General features: G+C 40.1%; 2 protein-coding genes across 3 annotated transcripts; one reads left to right on the forward strand and one right to left on the reverse strand.

Moving 5' to 3' along the window:
- Positions 1 to 404: 404 nt before the first annotated feature.
- On the reverse strand, positions 405 to 3,406 carry LOC115620886 (gastrula zinc finger protein XlCGF26.1). Of its 2 annotated transcripts, none has more exons than XM_030514366.1 (3): positions 2,327 to 3,402; positions 1,808 to 2,269; positions 405 to 1,647 (listed from the first exon to the last, which is right to left on the reverse strand). In XM_030514366.1, the coding sequence occupies exons 1-3, from the start codon at positions 2,952 to 2,954 to the stop codon at positions 1,133 to 1,135; spliced, it is 1,605 nt and encodes a 534-aa protein (XP_030370226.1). In that variant the 5' UTR covers positions 2,955 to 3,402; the 3' UTR covers positions 405 to 1,132. The 2 variants fall into 2 exon arrangements, with proteins under 2 accessions (XP_030370226.1, XP_030370227.1); XM_030514367.1 differs by having other exon boundaries at positions 1,577 to 1,720; positions 2,327 to 3,406.
- Positions 3,407 to 3,556: 150 nt separating this feature from the next.
- LOC115620887 (NAD-dependent protein deacetylase Sirt2) lies at positions 3,557 to 5,324 on the forward strand. Its single transcript, XM_030514369.1, has 3 exons — positions 3,557 to 3,800; positions 3,942 to 4,136; positions 4,264 to 5,324. Exons 1-3 carry the CDS (start codon positions 3,671 to 3,673, stop codon positions 5,115 to 5,117), a joined length of 1,179 nt encoding a protein of 392 aa, XP_030370229.1. The 5' UTR covers positions 3,557 to 3,670; the 3' UTR covers positions 5,118 to 5,324.
- The last annotated feature ends 12,990 nt before the right edge of the window (positions 5,325 to 18,314 follow it).

The raw sequence follows: 18,314 nt of genomic DNA on the forward strand, positions 1-18,314 counted from the left end.
AGATGCAAATTTTCTGTGAAAATAATTGAATGAAGTGACGAACTGGTTTCGAAAATCGCTTTTGAAAGACATTGGCAAATCATCATCATGACAAGGTAAGGTTACAAAATAACACCTCAATTTAGAATTTTCAGAGATTTGCGATAATACGCATCAGTTTTTAAAGCAGAGTGATGTGACTATAAAAGCACATACATCCATACATATAGTATATGTGGTACAGAAGTAACTATGTTCTCCATAATTTTTTAATTGTGTGACTAGAAAAACTAGGCTAGATTGTTCTTATCGGTTTCTTGAAAGGTATAGAAGAATACTGTGTGTATTGAAAGTAGGAATACTATCAACAAGGTGTGTTTCACGAATGACGCTTTTACAATTTGTTATTGTTTTTATTTTGCATTTATTGTTTTTGCTTTTCGCTTGGCTTACATTTACAAATATGTAGTTAATATATATATTCTCTACAACGTTTACGGTCATTTGCAATTTACTTTTTACTTATTTTTGTTTTCTTAATGTAGGGACATTCGTCTGTCTGATGTTACCTTTTGTTCTAACCCGATTCTACGATCTCCATCGCAATCGTTTCGCTTTAGTCATGTGAGTAGAAGATGCTGCTAAATATGCGCTAAGAGTACACTTATATAAATAGTTTCTGATTACGTCTTACAATTAAAGAAGCATACGCCGAACGTACGCGGGGATTACACAGTATAGCAATAACTAGTTTTACGTTCCGCTTAACATTTAACACGACGACGCTGAGAAGCAAAATCTCGGGATTGCAACTGAATTGGGGAGAGGGGACTACTTAGTGACAACAGTGAAGCTAATTAGTAGGGGGTCGGTAGTAGTAATATAGGTTTTTAACACCCTGTATTATGTGTATACTCGTATATGTACGCCTAACCTTATTTTACAGTTGGACACGCATGTGGATCAGCTCTACTATAGTTACAATTGCGCTCTGCACAGCAGGTAAATAACATGTTTGAGTATATAGTAATTAGATATAGTATTTGTATAGCATATAAGTGTCTGGGTGTCTGTGAGGGTGTCGGTGAATAGCTACGCATATTGCACTATTCCTTGATGGCTGGTTGTGTGGCGTATTGGCTTGATGGATCGCCTAGCAAGTGTGCACACGCAGATGATTCTGCAATGTGCTCTTCTGCCGGAACTGTTTCGGGCAGTAGGAACAGTTATAGGGCTTTTCCCCGGTGTGTATCTTCATGTGGTTGTTAAGCGTAGCCACCTGCCGAAAATTTACCTCGCAGATTTTACACTTGTAGGGCTTCTCGCCAGTGTGCGTCTTGATGTGATTGACGAGTGTGCTCTGCTGTGAGAAGAAGCGCCGACAGACACTGCACCCAAATGGACGATCCGGGTTATCGCCCTTCAGCATGTTGATGTTGCCGACATTCATGCGCGGTGCCTGCGCGGCTGCCTGGTAGTGTTCGTTCTTTGTGTTGATCGCGGCTGCCGCCGAATTGGTTGCCACAACCGAGCTGACCGTGGTGGTTCCATCGAGGAAGTGCAGCAGGGGATGATGGTCCAGCTGGATGATGTTAGGTGTTGTGCTGTGCAGGTTGTTGGGCAACAGACCGCCGCCTGGAGCAGCGGGCGCTGGCATTGAGTGATCCACTGCATGTGCAAGGTGTTGTTGTTGTTGATGTAGAATTGATTGGTTTGCATGCGTACAAGATTTAAATAAAAGCTTCGTTAGGGAAGAGCATTAATGGTCAATGCACACAGTGATAACAAGAAGCGCTTCAGTTGTAGGGCGAACACACAAGCGGCTCACCTGTGGCTGTGGCTGGCTGGGCGAGATGCGTATGCGTCTTCATGTGGTTGGTGAGCGTGCTTTGCTGGCGGAACTGCATGTGGCAGTAGGAACACGTGTATGGTTTGTCACCGGTGTGTATCTTTTTGTGATTGGCCAGCGTGGCCAACTGGCTGAAGGATTTGTCACACGTTTCGCACTTATACGGCTTGGGATCGATGTGCGTCCGCTCATGATTGTGCAACGTGCTCAGCTGGGGGAATCGCCTCTTGCACACATTGCACTGGTACGGTTTTACTAGTTCCTCGGCCTGTGGCGAGCTGTAACTACCCGAATAGAGAGTCTTTGAGATTTGTACACGCTGCTGATGCTGCTGCTGATAGGCATTGTGCATCTGGTTCTGAGACTTGCGATTGTGCTTGCCCGTACCAGTGGGCTGGGGCTGGTAGTTCAGCAGCGACGTGGGCGTGCTTGACTCTGCCGCTATGTGAAAGGTTGGATTAATTTTTATCGCTTACTACATGTATTTCCAAAACTTACCCTTATGCGTCTTGATGTGATTAATCAATGTGCTCTGCTGGCGGAAGTCCTTCGCGCAGATGTTGCAAGTGAACGGCTTTTCACCAGTGTGGATCTTTACGTGATTGGTCAGCGTAGAAATCTGGCGGAAGGCCTTGTCACAATGTTTGCATTTGTACGGCCGTTCGTCGGTATGTATTTTCATGTGGTTGCGTAATGTGGTCAGCTGGCGGAACTTGTTCTTGCACACGTGGCACTGTTTCTTCTTCCGCGGATCATCGACAACGGCCTCATCTTCGCTGATAACGCTCTGCACCTCCTGCTTCATAGGCGATATGGGGGTGTGGTTACCCGCGCTATTTGTTGTAGTTGTCGAGATGTCAAGCAGGTGCACCAAAGGATGCTGCGGATGCAGCATGGCTTGATGGGTGGGATGTTGAATAGCCTGCACTGCGGTCAGTTGGTGCAATGCAAACGGACTCTGCTGCAGCCCAGCAATGGTTGTGGGCTGCTGTAGGCTATTTGTGCCGCCACCTCCACCGCCACCACCTCCTCCGCCACCACCACCGTGCGTGGCAAGCTGTGCCGGCGCATAGTGCTGATAGTTGGCCATCGCTGCCGATGCCGCGGTTGCATGATTCAGATGCATCTTTTATTTAGTTTTGGCGTAACGTTGAGTTCTGCCCCTTGAGGTATTTTGAGAAAATCGTCACCACTTTATTTATTGTCTGCACATGAAGGACGCAAGAGTTAAATACAAAAAACACAAAATTTTTCAGCCATTTGCACAAACACCACACATGCACACACACACACACACACCGTCGTTTTGTTATTTTAGCTGTCTGCTGCTTCTGCTTTGGCGGCGGCTACGCCAGTGGCTTGTTTCAGGGGCTTGCACGTTTCTTCCACGTATGCGATATCTGCTTAATTCAACGCACACTTTAAACGGCACAACATTCCCCGCACTTTGCACGCCCTCATAAAACTTTTGCACCGCTTTTTGTGAGAGACTTCTGCACGATAATCCAAAGCCACGCTCTTGTATCCTGAAAATTTTCAGGAAAGAAAACAAACCAGCTGCTCAACTGTCAACTTATCAAAACAAAAATGACACTTCTTTGGCGTGGTTTTTCCAGGGCTGTGGTCAGTGCAGCGTTGCAAGCTAGGTGGTCACAAGTTATCGACGCATATATCGATTATTTATACGACACTGTACAAGCATGCTTGGCGCCGTTTTTCAACACTGTTGTGGAAAGCTGATTTTGTACAGCTAAATCGTAAATAAACAAACTTAAGACGGCTAGCCGTATTTGCATACGTAAGTTATATACTAATCCACTGAGATATAGTAGCCTTTCACTCATGGAAAGGCAAGCAAATATCGCACCCGAGCGCAATTCGAGCGACGAGGAGGAAAAGGAAAAAAAGGATGCCGTCCCATCGACATCAACAGTGACTGCAGCAACTGGTTCCAGCGGTACTGAGAGCGAAGGTAAATAGTTTTCTAATTTATTTTAATAAGTTTTCACCATTGTACAAAAAATGTAAAATACAATAAACTGATAATCAAACTAACCTTTGATTTCATGTTACATACATACATACTATATGTACATACTGTCTACAATTCCAGATGTAACCATGGATATGATTCGTAGATTTTTTACGCAGACCTTAGGATTTGGAGGAAGCAGTTCGGCCAAAGGCGAGAATGGGGTTCCAGTTGATAAGGTAATACCAGATTTGACGTTTGAGGGACTGACATCGCACTGGCGTGAACACGGCTTTAAAAAAATAGTTACTATGGTGGGCGCAGGCATATCCACTTGTAAGTAATGCAGCCTGGGTAAGCCACAATTTCGTTACATATACATACATATGTACTCATATTTATGTGGTAATGTCTCATTTAATTGTCGCGACTTATAGTTATAACTTTTGTTTAATTTTTTCAGCGGCTGGTATTCCTGACTTTCGTTCCCCCGGTTCGGGGCTATATAATAACCTAAAGAAATACAAGTTACCACATCCTACGGCAATATTTGACTTGGATTACTTTGAAAAGAACCCGAAGCCCTTCTTTGCGCTGGCCAAGGAGCTGTATCCCGGTTCCTTTGTGCCGACGCTAGCGCACTATTTTGTGCGTCTGCTTCACGATAAAGGTCTCTTGTTGCGGCATTACACGCAAAACATTGATACGCTAGACAGGCTGACTGGCTTGCCGGAGCAGAAGATCATCGAAGCGCACGGTAGCTTTTACACCAACCATTGTACAAAGTGCCGCAAGGCATACGACATGGCCTGGATGAAAGAACAGATTTTCTCGGATCAGCTGCCAACATGTGAACAGTGCCAAGGCGTCGTGAAACCAGATATTGTTTTCTTCGGCGAAAGCTTGCCTGCTGATTTTTACACTTGCCCCGAGACAGACTTTAAGGATTGTGATCTGCTTATCATAATGGGCACCTCACTAGAAGTCCATCCTTTTGCTTCGCTGGTGCAACGGGCCGGACCGCGTTGCGTACGTTTGCTTATCAATCGGGACTCAGTAGGGCAGGCTAGTTTAGTGCCCTGGATGGGTCCTGATGATTGCTCACTGCTCTATAATAAGCCGAACAACACACGGGATGTGGCGTATCTTGGTGATTGCGACTCTGGAGTCGAGGAACTGAGTAAAGCCCTAGGGTGGTATGATGAGTTGCATCAGCTCGTTAATGAAGAGCGGAAGCGTTTAAAACTCGAGGAAGAAAAGCAGTCACATGTAAAAAAGCCTGCGCAAGGCAAGCAGGAAAAGAAGACATCTAAGTAATAAGCAGCCGCCAATCTGTAGAAAAAATGGCTTTTTGGTTTTTATGTGCAATAGCAAAATTAATTTTATTATAATACAGATAGATATATAACAGCAACTTCAAATATATATGCCTACATATATATTTATTTATAAGTAGATGCTGAGGATGGTTCTAGTTTAAATTAATGTGTAACTATTAAAAGAATAAATTGGTGTCCCTTGGAATCATGCATATTGATTAACATTTGATTGATAAACAAAAGATTATAGTTGCATGTTATATATAGTGTTTCCAGATTTGTAAATCTGTGCAACTTTGGTACGTCTGTATATGTTCAGACACATGCTCATATGGAAATGCATAAGTGGAGGTGCTTTAGAGCTGCCAAATCATTTCATTTTGCTTGTTTCCGGCTTTCAATTATTCAAGCGCCATTTGAGAGCCATTAGCGTCCGTGCCTTTTTAGCTGTGGCATAAACCGCAAAAACTGATTGAGTTGCCTCTGCTGCAGTTTCCGGCGCACAAAAAGCAAACCGCCAACAAAGGTTAACTGCCGTTGCTTGCCAATCGCAACCGCACACTTCCACATCCACATCATCAGAAGCAGTGGCAGCAGCCCCAGCTACAACAACACTAACAAAGACAACAAGCCCCTGGTTGTGGGCGTTGTGTGGCCATTCCTGCTGCCGTTTGTGTGGCATGTGGCATTGCTTCTGTCGCTGCATCAAGTTAATGACTCGCAATCTGTCGCACATACTAGTACACGCAGGACCCACACATAAACAGACACACACACACACAAGCACACAGTTTTGGGTGATGAAGTTTCTGTGGTGAATTGGCCAATAGAAAATAGTACGTTAGATTGCAGCTGGAGAGCAGGAGAATAACTCGGTTGCACTAATTAAAACCAAGCCCAGGACCCGCAATAATCGAGCACAGCAACTGACAGACGAGATACTAAATCGGCCGGTGTTTGTGGCACCGTGTGGTCGTTGGTGCAGCTCGGTGGAAAGGGTACGATTGTCGCACGTCAACTTTGCCTCCCGCTATGAACAAATGTGCAAATGCATTAAGGAATCAGATGCAGCCACAGCGACAAGTACATCGGAAATATTGATAGCTGCAATTTGTTGCAGTTGCTGTTGCTATAAATATACGAGTATAGCTGAACTTTTGCCCACTAATATTGCTGGCACATCTTAGCGCCTGAGTGTTGGTAATTACACGTAAACTAATGACTGCTCATGCACGTGTTAGAAATTTGGATAACTGATCACAGAGAATCAATTATTACAATTACTATATTATTTTATTCCCTGAGCCTCGTCTGAGGGTTGAAATGGCATATGTATAAGAAAGGCGAAACGCCAAATGTACGAGTGTGTAATAAGTTTAAGAGGGCGTGGTATGATCAGCACGATGAACCGAATTGATATAAACCTGTCAAACATGAAAAATTCTGGAATCAGAAATAAATATCATCTCATCTGCTTGCGATTAAAACTGCCGCTTGATTGGAGATCCTTGAACAAATGCCTCTTACGACGTTAAATGTATGTAAATATTTACATTTGTAACACTTATAAGGCAGAATGGAAGACCCCATCTTAAAATTGAAATGTCAAAACCTCCGTCCGCCCTTCTGACAGGTGAATAAAAACCACGTATTGGCCGCGGACTACAAGTAGAAGTTTGTATAACAACTCTTGTCACTATGAGCTCAGTCCTTCTCTCAATCATCCATACAAAAATTCGTTTGTTTTTAAAGTAGTCTGCTTAGATTTAAAGTATACATGTGTATATACATACATACGTATAGTACATATAATTAAGTTAACAATGGATATCAAATTTGTTTAGAATTTTTCTCAGAATTTATTGCAGTATAACGAAACAAATGATGGAATAAAGTGTTGGGCTTCTTAAATCTACTCTATGGATACAGGCTAAATTGAATCGCTTCACTGCGTTAAAGTGTGTGAAATTCGGAACTACTTGTATAACAATACCCAAAACTGGTGTTATAATTGGTTAGAGGTCGTAAACGGACAAAGTCATGTCAGAACTCACACATATAACGCATGAAAAGATCAGTTCATACAAGGATGTAAATCAAGCTGCTAGGCTTAGCATCTTCTATTTATAGACTTACTTAGTGTACGTTCATTCATGTCATTATTGAGAATGCAATAAAACGGGAGACTTTAATTTTTAAGTTATTTGTTTAGTGTTGTACTTTGTTCTTTTTTCATTCACTAGTTGGTTGTTGCAGAGTAATGTACTAGTCTACCATTGCCGATATGGGAGACGATGCTACTAGGTTATCTTACATTTTTGTATGGATCCATTTTTGAAATTTTTATTTATTTATTTTAGTCGAATGACCGTGTTTTTGTAAATTTGATTTCGTGTGTGCTCCGCCCAAATGGCTTATTTAAGCTTAATATAAAGTTGACTTGCGTTCCTTCGTCGCACCCGCCTTCTCCATGAATTTTGGAAACATACCATTAAGTTCACTCCCTACGCACGCAATAATGATGCTTGAAAATGTGTGTGAGGGCTTGTGAGCGTGTAAGTGGTGTAAGGATGTTTCATATTCGTAATCAAAAGTCGACCCCAACCCTTCAATAAAAGTCAGTTCATCAATGGCCCTTGAAAACGAAGGCGCCGCTGACACCGTGCCCGATGTTGATGTCATCAACGGCATCTGCTGGCTGTTTATATTGAATCCGTGGCATTCTCGTGATGGCGGAGCGCAGCTGTCGATGAAGTTATTGAAGATGAGCATTTTAAAATGGGCACCATATACATATGCTGGTTTCTATGAGCATGATCATGTGCATGTGTGTGTGTGTGTGTGGCTAATAAACCACGATCAAAACTCATTAGACGTTGACGGGTTGCAAGGATGCGCCACGCAGCACTTATGTATTTATCTTTGCCTGTGTACGAGTATGTGTGTATGTGTGCAGGGTCAGACCCAATTTTGATGGGCATTATTGTAAAATATGTCTGTTTGGCAAAATGTCGTCGTGGTCGTAGCGCAAACGAAATCTTTATGAATATTTTATTATTGCTTTAATAAAAAGAAAAGTGGCACACACTCAAGCTGGCTGCCACAGCAAATGCCAACAGCGTGTGGCAACGTTTTGAAAAAGCAATTTGTGTCAATAAATGTGCGAGTGCGAGTGTGTGTACGGTGTTCATGCATGTGTTTGTGCTGTGCGAGGCCGAGTGGTGTGATATGCGGCTGCTGGCGCTTCATATTGTTGTAATATCAGCAGCTACATAATCGTCATAATCATTTTATGCGCGTGGTGTGTAGCATACATTTGAGCGCATAAATTTTTATTTACGTCGTCGGCAACGCTCAAAAAACGATTGAGAATTAGAGAGGGGTTCGGGTCATGTATATATACATTAGGGGTTATACATATAGCGGAATTAGAGTGCGATAAGGCTGGTTTATTTTTATGCCGCCTTGTTTTACAGGACTCTCAAAATGTCAGACATCGAATAAATGATGCTACTGTTACCCTCTCTGCCAGTGTGTATGGTAGTAGGTATGAGTATTGTTAGTCTGCTGCTGTGCACTGTGCCCATCAATTGCATACAAAATCAAACGGCTCACAATACAAATGCATTGGTTTTAGCGATGGTTTTTGCATTCATGATGATGTCGGATGCCTATATACAGCATGTATGTACGAATATAAGTAAATATACGTATATATGAGTTTTTGTGGTGAACTTTTCGTTATGTGCATGTATTTAGCCGCACTGTCAAATTGGCGGTTTTCGAGGCTACAAATGAGCTGTGGCTGATGTGGTCACATAAAACACATTTTCTTTGTGAAGAGCATAAAATAAATGAAGAATATCGAAAAAGTTACCTACGGCTGAGTTAAAGTTGTGTACTCTTTAGGGCATGGAAGAAATCAGGGACTATAACTCAAGATTTTAAACAACATTTCAGTTTCACGAATTTGTGCACTGATAAAAAAAACCACAGAAATTTCAATATTTACACGTAGATTTAACTATTTTTACCATCGATTTTGTACCATCGTGTGTTTTAGTAAATATGAAGTGTGCACACTTAAATTTAAAAATTTAATATTAAAATATTAAATTTAAAATGATGAAAGATATTAAATCACAATATGGAGACGTGGGTTTGATTCACGCGAAAGGTTTTTTTTTTACAATTATGAAATATTTTCTCCACTTTTTTGTCTACTGTACTGGTTTTTTTCTAACTCTTTTTCAATATTGAAATTTCCATAATGCATCTTTAATTCTATATATATATTTTTTTTTTTGATAGAACCATTTTTAGCAGATTTATTCCTTTTAGTACGGATATAGTTTGGATCGATATTAATATTATAATTGAAGGAGCAGCTGATTGAATAACACTTACTTGACACATACCTAACGACCATATGTGTATGTCACGCGGTTACACTTTGTATTTATACCACAGAACCGCTGAAAACAGACTTGAGAATTCTAGTCAATTTAAATTTAATATAATTTTAGTATATTTAAATCGACTACAAAAAATTTCAAATTCAAGTTCAGAAAAATATTATAATTTAATATAATTATATATTGAATATGACACACTTTAATAACGAAGTTGTACACTTTGTTTTGATTATTATTCGCATTAAAATCGCTAATTGAATATGTTTTTAGGAAAATTGACGATTTTTTATATTTCATTTGAATATGAAATAGAAGAACATTAAATTTAGTATGAAAATATTCAACTGTGCAACTTTTTTATCAGTGCATGATGCATATTTTATTTCGGTATATACATTTTTTTCTATTGTACAATTTTCAGCAGAAAGTAACTTTAAAATTAAAAATTAAATTAAGTATTAAATATTTAAATTGAAGAGCAGCTGATTGAATAACACTTACTTGACACATACCTAACGACCATGTGTGTACATCACGCGGTTACACTTTGTATCTATACAATATGCAATTTTTTTTATCAGTGTATAGATTATTTTTGTAAATAAAACAAAGCTTCGTTAAAAACGGGCGTTCGATGCTTTTTCTGCGGGCATAACTATGAACTAATATGAACTACAATACCCTTTCCCATCAAATGAAGAGTATACGTTGAAAAATTGTCAACAATTGCATTAGCAGATTAAAATTATATCGAGTGTTTTTGTGAATCGAGCTTGAAGGCTTTGTTTTGAATGACTCATACTCGTATAATAATATACATAATAATAAAATAATCCAGACAATATCTGAGCGAAATTTGTGTGTATGCTTGTAGAATTTGAATGTAAATCAATGATCTATGAACAAAATTCTGTGCGGCAGATATCAGAAACAAAAAATGCCGCATTAATTAACTGCGAGGCAAAGTGTAACGAATTGGAAAACCAAATAACTCGCATTGATTTTTGTTGGTTTCAATCACGCGTAGTCCCCACACATACGAGTGTATAGTATATACAAAATATATACATACATATGTATACAGGAACACTCACTCACCAACGCATTGACCGCACTGCTCGCTGATTTGCTGCGGAAAATCTCGACCAGCGCATGGAAATGGTCAATTGATTGCCAAAGCCAATCTTCAATGAATAAATGAACGACACTGCTGTATGTCACATGTCCCACGGTCGTGTCCACATGTACACAGGCTTGTTTGGCATGGCCTCCGGTTGACTTTTCAGAAACGACACACACACACACACATAGTAGACACTGTCGCACACATCGATGCAATCGGCAGCATTTAATTGTTGCGCAGCATGCGCTCAAACAAAGAGATTTACGCTTTGTGTCAGCTACAAAACATAAAAACAAAACTACAAAAAGGATACGGCCACACGCGACTACCATATAGAAAAAAGCCAAATTAAAAACTGTTCAAACACACATACACAGGCGCATAGGTTCAGAGACAAAACGACAGATACATGTCGCCTACAAATAGCCACTGTTTCAAAAGTTGGTTTACTTTTTTTTTACTTTTTAGAACATCATGTGGTTAATTGAAATTTTGTTCAGCCCCTGAAAGGTCCACGCAACTTTAAGCCGACCGCAGTTAGGGGGCGGCCCAGGGAGCCAATGTCATAAATAGAATGCAATAAATTTCGGAAAATAAACAAAAATCTAGCATGGCGCCGCAGGATAACAAAGTAGATTATAAAATGGCAAAATATAAACAATTTAATTTATTCGTATTCTCACACACACAGACATACTGTGATTGCATGTGAATTGTGTTTGTGTGCGATTTGAAAAATCGATTGGGAAAACAATTATCAATATTTAATACGTTGGCGGTTTCTGTGGTATATTTGCGACTGTCAATAAAACATAGAACTGTGGCTTAGGCCGACCTGCTCCAGGTGTGTAATTTGTCCATCTTGGCCAGGGAGCACATTATTCAATTTAAAACACGGCAAAAAAGATAGCGAATACAAAATACTTTTTTAACTGATAATGAATTGAGAAATGAATAGATAAATCGGGTCATAAAAGTGTAGGTGGCTGCTGTGGTTGGCGAGCGTTCTAAGGTGGGACTCTGCGAGCTGTTTTATCGTATCGTGAACAGTTCGCATGCACAGATCTCTGAGTGTGCAGGTGTTTCTCATATATGTGTTTAGAAGGGTGCACCAGTAATAATGCGAAGTAGCGTGCATCGAAAGCGCTGAATCATCTTTACCTTGGAGTGACTAGTCGAGTGCCAACATTGAATGCCATCGTCCACAACGGTCTCTAAGATGGCTTTATGAAGTAGTAATCATTTATATTCTATACGGGATAACCCAGCACCTAGTACAGGTCGCCAGTTTTCTGTTGAGCTGGTCCTTTTTTTAAAATTTGTTATCGAAAATGTAAACGTATTATTTCTCTGATTTTCTTTATGGCAGGCACGTATTCGCGCTAAACAGAAGATACTATTTTGATTATTTTTGTCGATAAACAGATCAAAGTCTACAAAAAACACCTCATCACCACCTTTTCTTTGATCATCGTTTTTGTTGTGTGCCCTTTGGATTCAAGTTGTGTGAACATCCCGCAATTGTAAAGGCTGAACTGTTTTCTTTATGCAAATATACTTGCAATTTGTATGACTCTGCCATATCATGTGTCTTAAAAATGTAATATGTGTTTAGAATACTAATAAAAGGGCTAATAAAATTCAAAAATAATTGTAGTGCCACGATGTACTCGCACAAATTGATTTTCAGCATTAGTATTCATGTGGACGTAACGCCATTAGAAGGTCAAAGCACGGCATGAAAAAATTCAAATTAAATGCAGTTATTTAATTAAAAGATTTTTTCAAGCGTAGCAAGCACTAAAAAGGCAAATGTTATTGCGAAACATTTAGAGCGCGTTTCTTTCACGCTCCTGCATTTTTTGACCGGAAACTTTCAGGTTGTGCGCATTCACCTTATCGCCGAAATTCGTGCCTTGCTGCGCTTCGGTAATTTGGTGGCAGAAATAAATGCCTGCTTGCCAACATTTTGTATTGCTTTTTCGATTTGCACTTCACACGCTTTCATTACACTTCGTTTCCGCTGCGAAAAACACTTGACCTGAAGGCGCTGAAGGCAGTTGGTTGCTTCTTTTCCTTCTTACACTGCTGCTTGACGTTGCCGTCACTGCTTGCCGTTGGTTGTTGGTTGCTGGTTGCTGGACTCTATTTCGATTGCACACTTGAGCGCAGGCAGCTTACCAGGCATTATCTAAATACTTACTGCAACATTTCGTTGGGCGCTGGCTAACGGGGTGAGTCTCAATGATGGGCGGTGTCATAATCATCGACAGCATCAAACGAGCTCATGAACGTCAGCCCAGCCAGAAAAATTGCTACAATTGTTGTTTGGCCCCTGCTCCTAAGCGCCGTCTCTCGCTTGCAACATGCTGCCTTGACACTTTAAGCTGCAATTTCGTTAAAATATTTCCAATCGATTTCGTTGGTTTATCGCCAAGTTTATTTCCACTTTCTTGTTGTTTGCTCCTCTGGTTGCAAGCTGTGTTTTTGAGTGGGCCCCGGTGTATTTGTGTGTGTTTGTTGCATGTTGTGTGTGTGTGTGTGTGGCATTTTCCGTTTCCAGTCTGTTAGGTCAGGTCTTACGGAAATGAAATGTGTTTCTATTTTAGTTTATTTTTTATATATGTACATGTATTTTTTTCGTGTGCATTTATACGCTCGAGTGTTTGCCGTGAAACATTGCAAGCAACAAAAAAAGGTCAAGAAATGTTCCAAGTTTGTTTACAAATCATGCCAAAATTGCAATTTGCAATGCTGTTCAAATATTACCAAAAACCGTAGCATACTTTGCAGCGCAACAAAATACATTTATTCATCCAAGGCAATGCAGTCAATCAAATATGGCGTCGGCACGCGCAAATATTTGCGCATATTACGTATATTGGCACAGCAATTGCCGGCTCGACGCAGCCAATCTGCATAATTGTGCCTGCCACAACTATTATAGCAAAATACCTAGTCTGTTATTTTTTCATATGGTTATTAGTATTTCAAGGACAATGTCAACGCAGTCTTTTCGCAATATGCTGGTTCTGTGTTCTCTTGTATTTGTTGAAGCTGACATGTCTGCTAATTAGCATGTAAATATTTGCGCCATTCTGTCATGCTTTTCTTGTGCTCGTTGGATTTTTGCATAATGCACTCTGACAGCCTTCATGTTTTATCTTTTATGAGGCAGATGAGTTGTGTTCGCCACATGTCACCTTCTTGCTACATATATATTGAACTGAGCTAAAATTAGAGATAACAACATCCCGTTCCTCCTTTATTAGAAGAAGCATCGTACACCATTATACGTCTATCTGTTGGCCTTAATGTTGATCCCACACAAAAGATCATTTAATATCACAACGGCGACAAAAAATGTGCTAAAACAAATGAAGAACATATTTCAGTTTTAACTGCCTTAATAAATCCGAAAATGTGTTTTAAAATACAACAAATACTGCCCACAAATCGTTAGATCCAAGCGAAAGTTATTTGCGAAATAATTTTTAAAATGAAGCATTTTATGAATTGTGGTATTTTATATAAAAATAAAAATATTAATACCAATTTTCATTAATTGCTTAGAACTCGACAGGCCCCACACAATAGCAGCGAAAGTTGCAGCAACAACTCTTTTCCGTTGAAACCAGTGCTCTGGTGATAACTTATTACAGTTAATAGCACTCGCTGATATTGTTGTTTTCGCTGTTGCCGCGCATAATGAAGTGGCACAACTTGTACTGAAGGCTTATAGCCATTGTTTAGCGAGCCAATTTTCAAGGCCGTGTCGGCGCTGCGTGCAACGTGCCTCGTTCGCTGCTCATTAATGCAGCGCAGTTGCTGATTACTATGTTGTGTAAATTGGTCTGTATGTGCGTGTGTGTATCATTTATATGCAAATTTGAAATACCAACAACAGTCTAGCAGCTTAAAGTATGGAAGCCATCTCACTTTTCATCAAGCGGCGCCTGCAAGCAATTGCAACTGCATTTCATGCCAGAAAATTTGCCGCCAGCGCACAGTAGGTGAAATAGTAGATCTAGCTGGATTCGATGAATATATTTAAAAGTAGCTGAATCCAGTGTGATTTATTTGCAGAACAGGAGGATAGTTGTACTACATTTTATACAATGTGGCCGAAGGGTTAACCCTTTAACAGTAGATAGTCTAATACAGGATCTACCCGTTCTTACAGACACTACAACAGTTGGGGACACCAAACACAGTATTGTATTTTTCTTATCTGGGATTCTCATCTTTTAGCTTTTAATTTTATTATGTAAGTATTTTAATTTATTATTATTTTAATTTAATTTTACTTCATTTTAATTCTTGATTGTTATTTCTTCATCTCTATTTACTTTTTGTTAGGTCTAATAACGTCTCTGACCACTCTGAGCTGTGAATCGGGCAAATAATATGCTGTTTGGCAAATAAAATCCGTTATTAGATAATAATAATTTCTATAGTATTTTTTATGTTTTAGTTTTATTTAGTTTAAGTTGTCTATTTTATTGTTTTTTTTTTAAATCAACAGCTTTTGCTGTTTGTTGATCAAATAATATAATTAATCCATTGATATTGAAAGATAAAACAAGTAAAACATGCCGTCCTGTGCAAAACCAAATAATACGCACACAGTAGGATATACTTATTGTTAGCAGCCCATGACCAATAAGGACTAATAATTTCCATCCGCCTGTCTGGATGAACGCCGGGATTTCGGCTGAGCGCACATTAAGCAAACTTGGTATACAGGCGTTCCTAGTCCCTAGTCTACACGAGTTTATTTTATATATTTGATTTTCCCTCCCCTGTCCCCTCTACAGAATTTCGTCAATACAGTCAACATTTCTAAAGCTACATAAACAAAACCATCTACTTTCGTTTTAAATTTCATCCAATCTGGTCAATGCTAAGAAAAGTTATTAGCGAAATCATTTCTCTCCAGTACTACACCCACAAACTGCAGCAGCAACTTCCCTCTTCTTCTTCGTTTTGCTTCTGCTAGAGGCGCACATAACTCCGTGTCGGGAGTGTGTCTGGGTACAGGGTCGGGCTTGCTCGACTGTAGTGTTAATCTACCATTGTTCAATTGAAGCCTGATTTATAAGTCGTAATAACTCTAAACAGGCTTTGTTTTTTGGAAACAACATTACAAGATGTTTTTTATATTGATTATAAAATATACAAAGCTATAATTAACTTTTATCAGCGCTCAACTGTTTTTAGTTGAAAGTGTAACTCGCAATCATAGAACCGTTTTATTTAGATTTTGGAAGCTAGACGTGTGGGGGCACTCCATTGTGCAGCGGTTGAGTGGGGACTACGCAAAAAATTCTAAACCAAAGCCAAGAAAAAACAGGGAAACTTTTGCTAAAAATGTGCACGCACTCCACACACATACTACGTATATATACACAGACATGCACACATACATATATGTATGTACAAGTATATACATATACACACACATCTTGCATAGCTGGGCTTGCCGAGTTTTTGGCCATATGTTGCGGGGCTCCCTGTCAGACCGCAGGGCATGCTCCTCTCCAACAAGGCCTGCTGTGGCCTGTTAGTTGGCCAGTGTGTGGGGCTAACATGTTGCTCGACGTTTGCGTGAGTGGTTGTGTATGCTTGTGTGCGTTCGAGGTGTGTAAATTCCATAGTTGAACGCCCGATGGCACGCATACATCTCCTAATATGAGCTCAGAATGTACATGTATGTATGCACTATACACACCTATACAGCATACGTGCATATGTATGTATTTAGATTAGCGCTGTTGGCGGTGAACTGCCTTGGCTAGAGAATGCACGCTAACACTATGGCTCATTAGATTAGATTCAAGGAATTACGATTCAAGCAACCGAAGGTAACTTAACTTATTCATTGTATGTTTATATATATTTTATTTTGGAGTGTATGTTTGCAATAACCCGGAAGAAGGAGGCGTGGAAGAACCCACAAAGTATATATATTCTTGATCAGGATGACTAGGCAAGTCGATATAGCCATGTCCGTCTGTCCGTCCGCAACGTCCGTCCGTCCGAACGCAAGGATCTCAGGAAGTACAAGGGCAAGAATAACCAAACTCGGTATTCAGATTCTCCTAAGTCCGAGTTTGTGTTTTTTTCTGATGCACCCCCCACTCTCCCGCAATTTATGTTTTCCTCATAATTCCCATAACTCTTTTGTACTCAAATTTGGCAAATACATCCATATAGTGATTATGTATCTGTGTGCCAAGTTTCATCATGATAGGTTAATTATGAAGAAAGTTATAGCCATAAACATAATCTCTGCCCCAGCTCTGCCGGCAGGGGTTGCTGCTTTGACTTATTTTTTTACTCCATACAAGCACGCATAGACACGATTCTGATGTAAATCTATGCTGTTGAAGTTGTACATAAACACTTATGTCTCTATGCATGTGTTAAATATTTTATATTTAATTAAATTAATTATTATTATTATTATTATTATTTTTTTTTTTTTAGGGGCGGTACTAGATATTTAAACGTTGAGCCCGCTCGACTTTAGCATTCCTTTCTTGTTTGTTTATAAAGATATTGGAGCCCAATTAGAAATTATGCGTTTGTCATATCTGATCTTGAATGTCTTCTAATTGAAGAATTCGAAATTCCAGACATATGTGGATTTGTAGTTCCCGACCCATGGAATCATCTGATAGGTTTGCCTGAGTTCCTTTAATGTGCATTCAATAAGGTGAGCTTATTTAGGTGTGCTGCGGTGTCTGCACTAATGCAATATTTCGGCCCTGCTTTATGCGCGTTTAGTGAAAGTACCCGTCGCCAGTTAATTTTGTACGTTATTTGCCCCAACTGACTTTTGGCCGCACGCACGCCAATTGTGCCGCTCTTCAATAGACAAATGGCTCACCCGCAGCTCAGATCTCGGTTTCATTGGAACACTTGACTGTTTGGCATTAAAAGCGGTTCAGAGTGCTTAGTTGCCACCGAACGCAGAGTGAACGTTGCCAAGTGGTCATACGGCCCTAAACCGTGTATTTCTGTGGGTGTGAATGTTTGTGTGGTCGCAGCAGGTTGCTCTTAAATAAAAGCACTGCCTGCTGTGCTGTTCGCAACGCCGTCTGTGGATTCTCGGCAGTCGGCGGCAGTTTGGGCTTAAGTCTATCCGCTTGTCTGCTGCCTGCTGTTTTTTTTTGTGTGCGCCAGTGGCAAATCCTTTAATCTGTCTTTCAATTTCAAATAACCAAAATGAACAGACGTTTCCACAATTGTCCTCAGTGGCTAATTTATGTTCGCATTTCGGTGTGCGACAACAGACTGGACTCGTTGACCAACTGAATTGTTTCAATTGCCACTTGGCTAGGGAGGTGCTGTTGCATTTCCTGTTGCACGCCTAGTCCGATAGCCCATAATGGAAGTCAATGCTGGACTCTGGGAAGCTGCGTAGGCTCAGTTTATAGACTATATCATTTGCGTGTACTCCCTCTCTTGCATTAATTGCTTTCGTTTTGCATTTTCACAGCAGATGCGGTAACAGCAACAAGCAACAGTTTAATGAGCGCATTCGGAAAATCACAGTTTTTACCTGCCACTAGCCCTGTGATTTTTAGACCCTGCAGCCAAAGGGTTAAAGGATATACTATATCAGCTTGAATTTATAAAAACAAGGTAGGAG

This window comes from Scaptodrosophila lebanonensis, unplaced genomic scaffold (genome assembly GCF_003285725.1).
Source record: "Scaptodrosophila lebanonensis strain 11010-0011.00,11010-0021.00 unplaced genomic scaffold, SlebRS2 tig00000024-arrow-pilon, whole genome shotgun sequence".
Lineage (NCBI taxonomy): Eukaryota > Metazoa > Arthropoda > Insecta > Diptera > Drosophilidae > Scaptodrosophila > Scaptodrosophila lebanonensis.

Bases quoted from the DNA above. Each gene is read 5' to 3' on its own strand.
- LOC115620886 (XM_030514366.1), bottom strand. From the start codon at position 2,954: ATGCATCTGAATCATGCAACCGCGGCATCGGCAGCGATGGCCAACTAT. The intron at 2,270-2,326 runs GTAAGTTTTGGA...CCTTTCACATAG, and splicing joins TCACATCAAGACGCATAAGG to CGGCAGAGTCAAGCACGCCC. The intron at 1,648-1,807 runs GTGAGCCGCTTG...TTGCACATGCAG, and splicing joins CCAGCCAGCCACAGCCACAG to TGGATCACTCAATGCCAGCG.
- LOC115620887 (XM_030514369.1), top strand. From the start codon at position 3,671: ATGGAAAGGCAAGCAAATATCGCACCCGAGCGCAATTCGAGCGACGAG. The intron at 3,801-3,941 runs GTAAATAGTTTT...CTACAATTCCAG, and splicing joins CAGCGGTACTGAGAGCGAAG to ATGTAACCATGGATATGATT. The intron at 4,137-4,263 runs GTAAGTAATGCA...TAATTTTTTCAG, and splicing joins GGGCGCAGGCATATCCACTT to CGGCTGGTATTCCTGACTTT.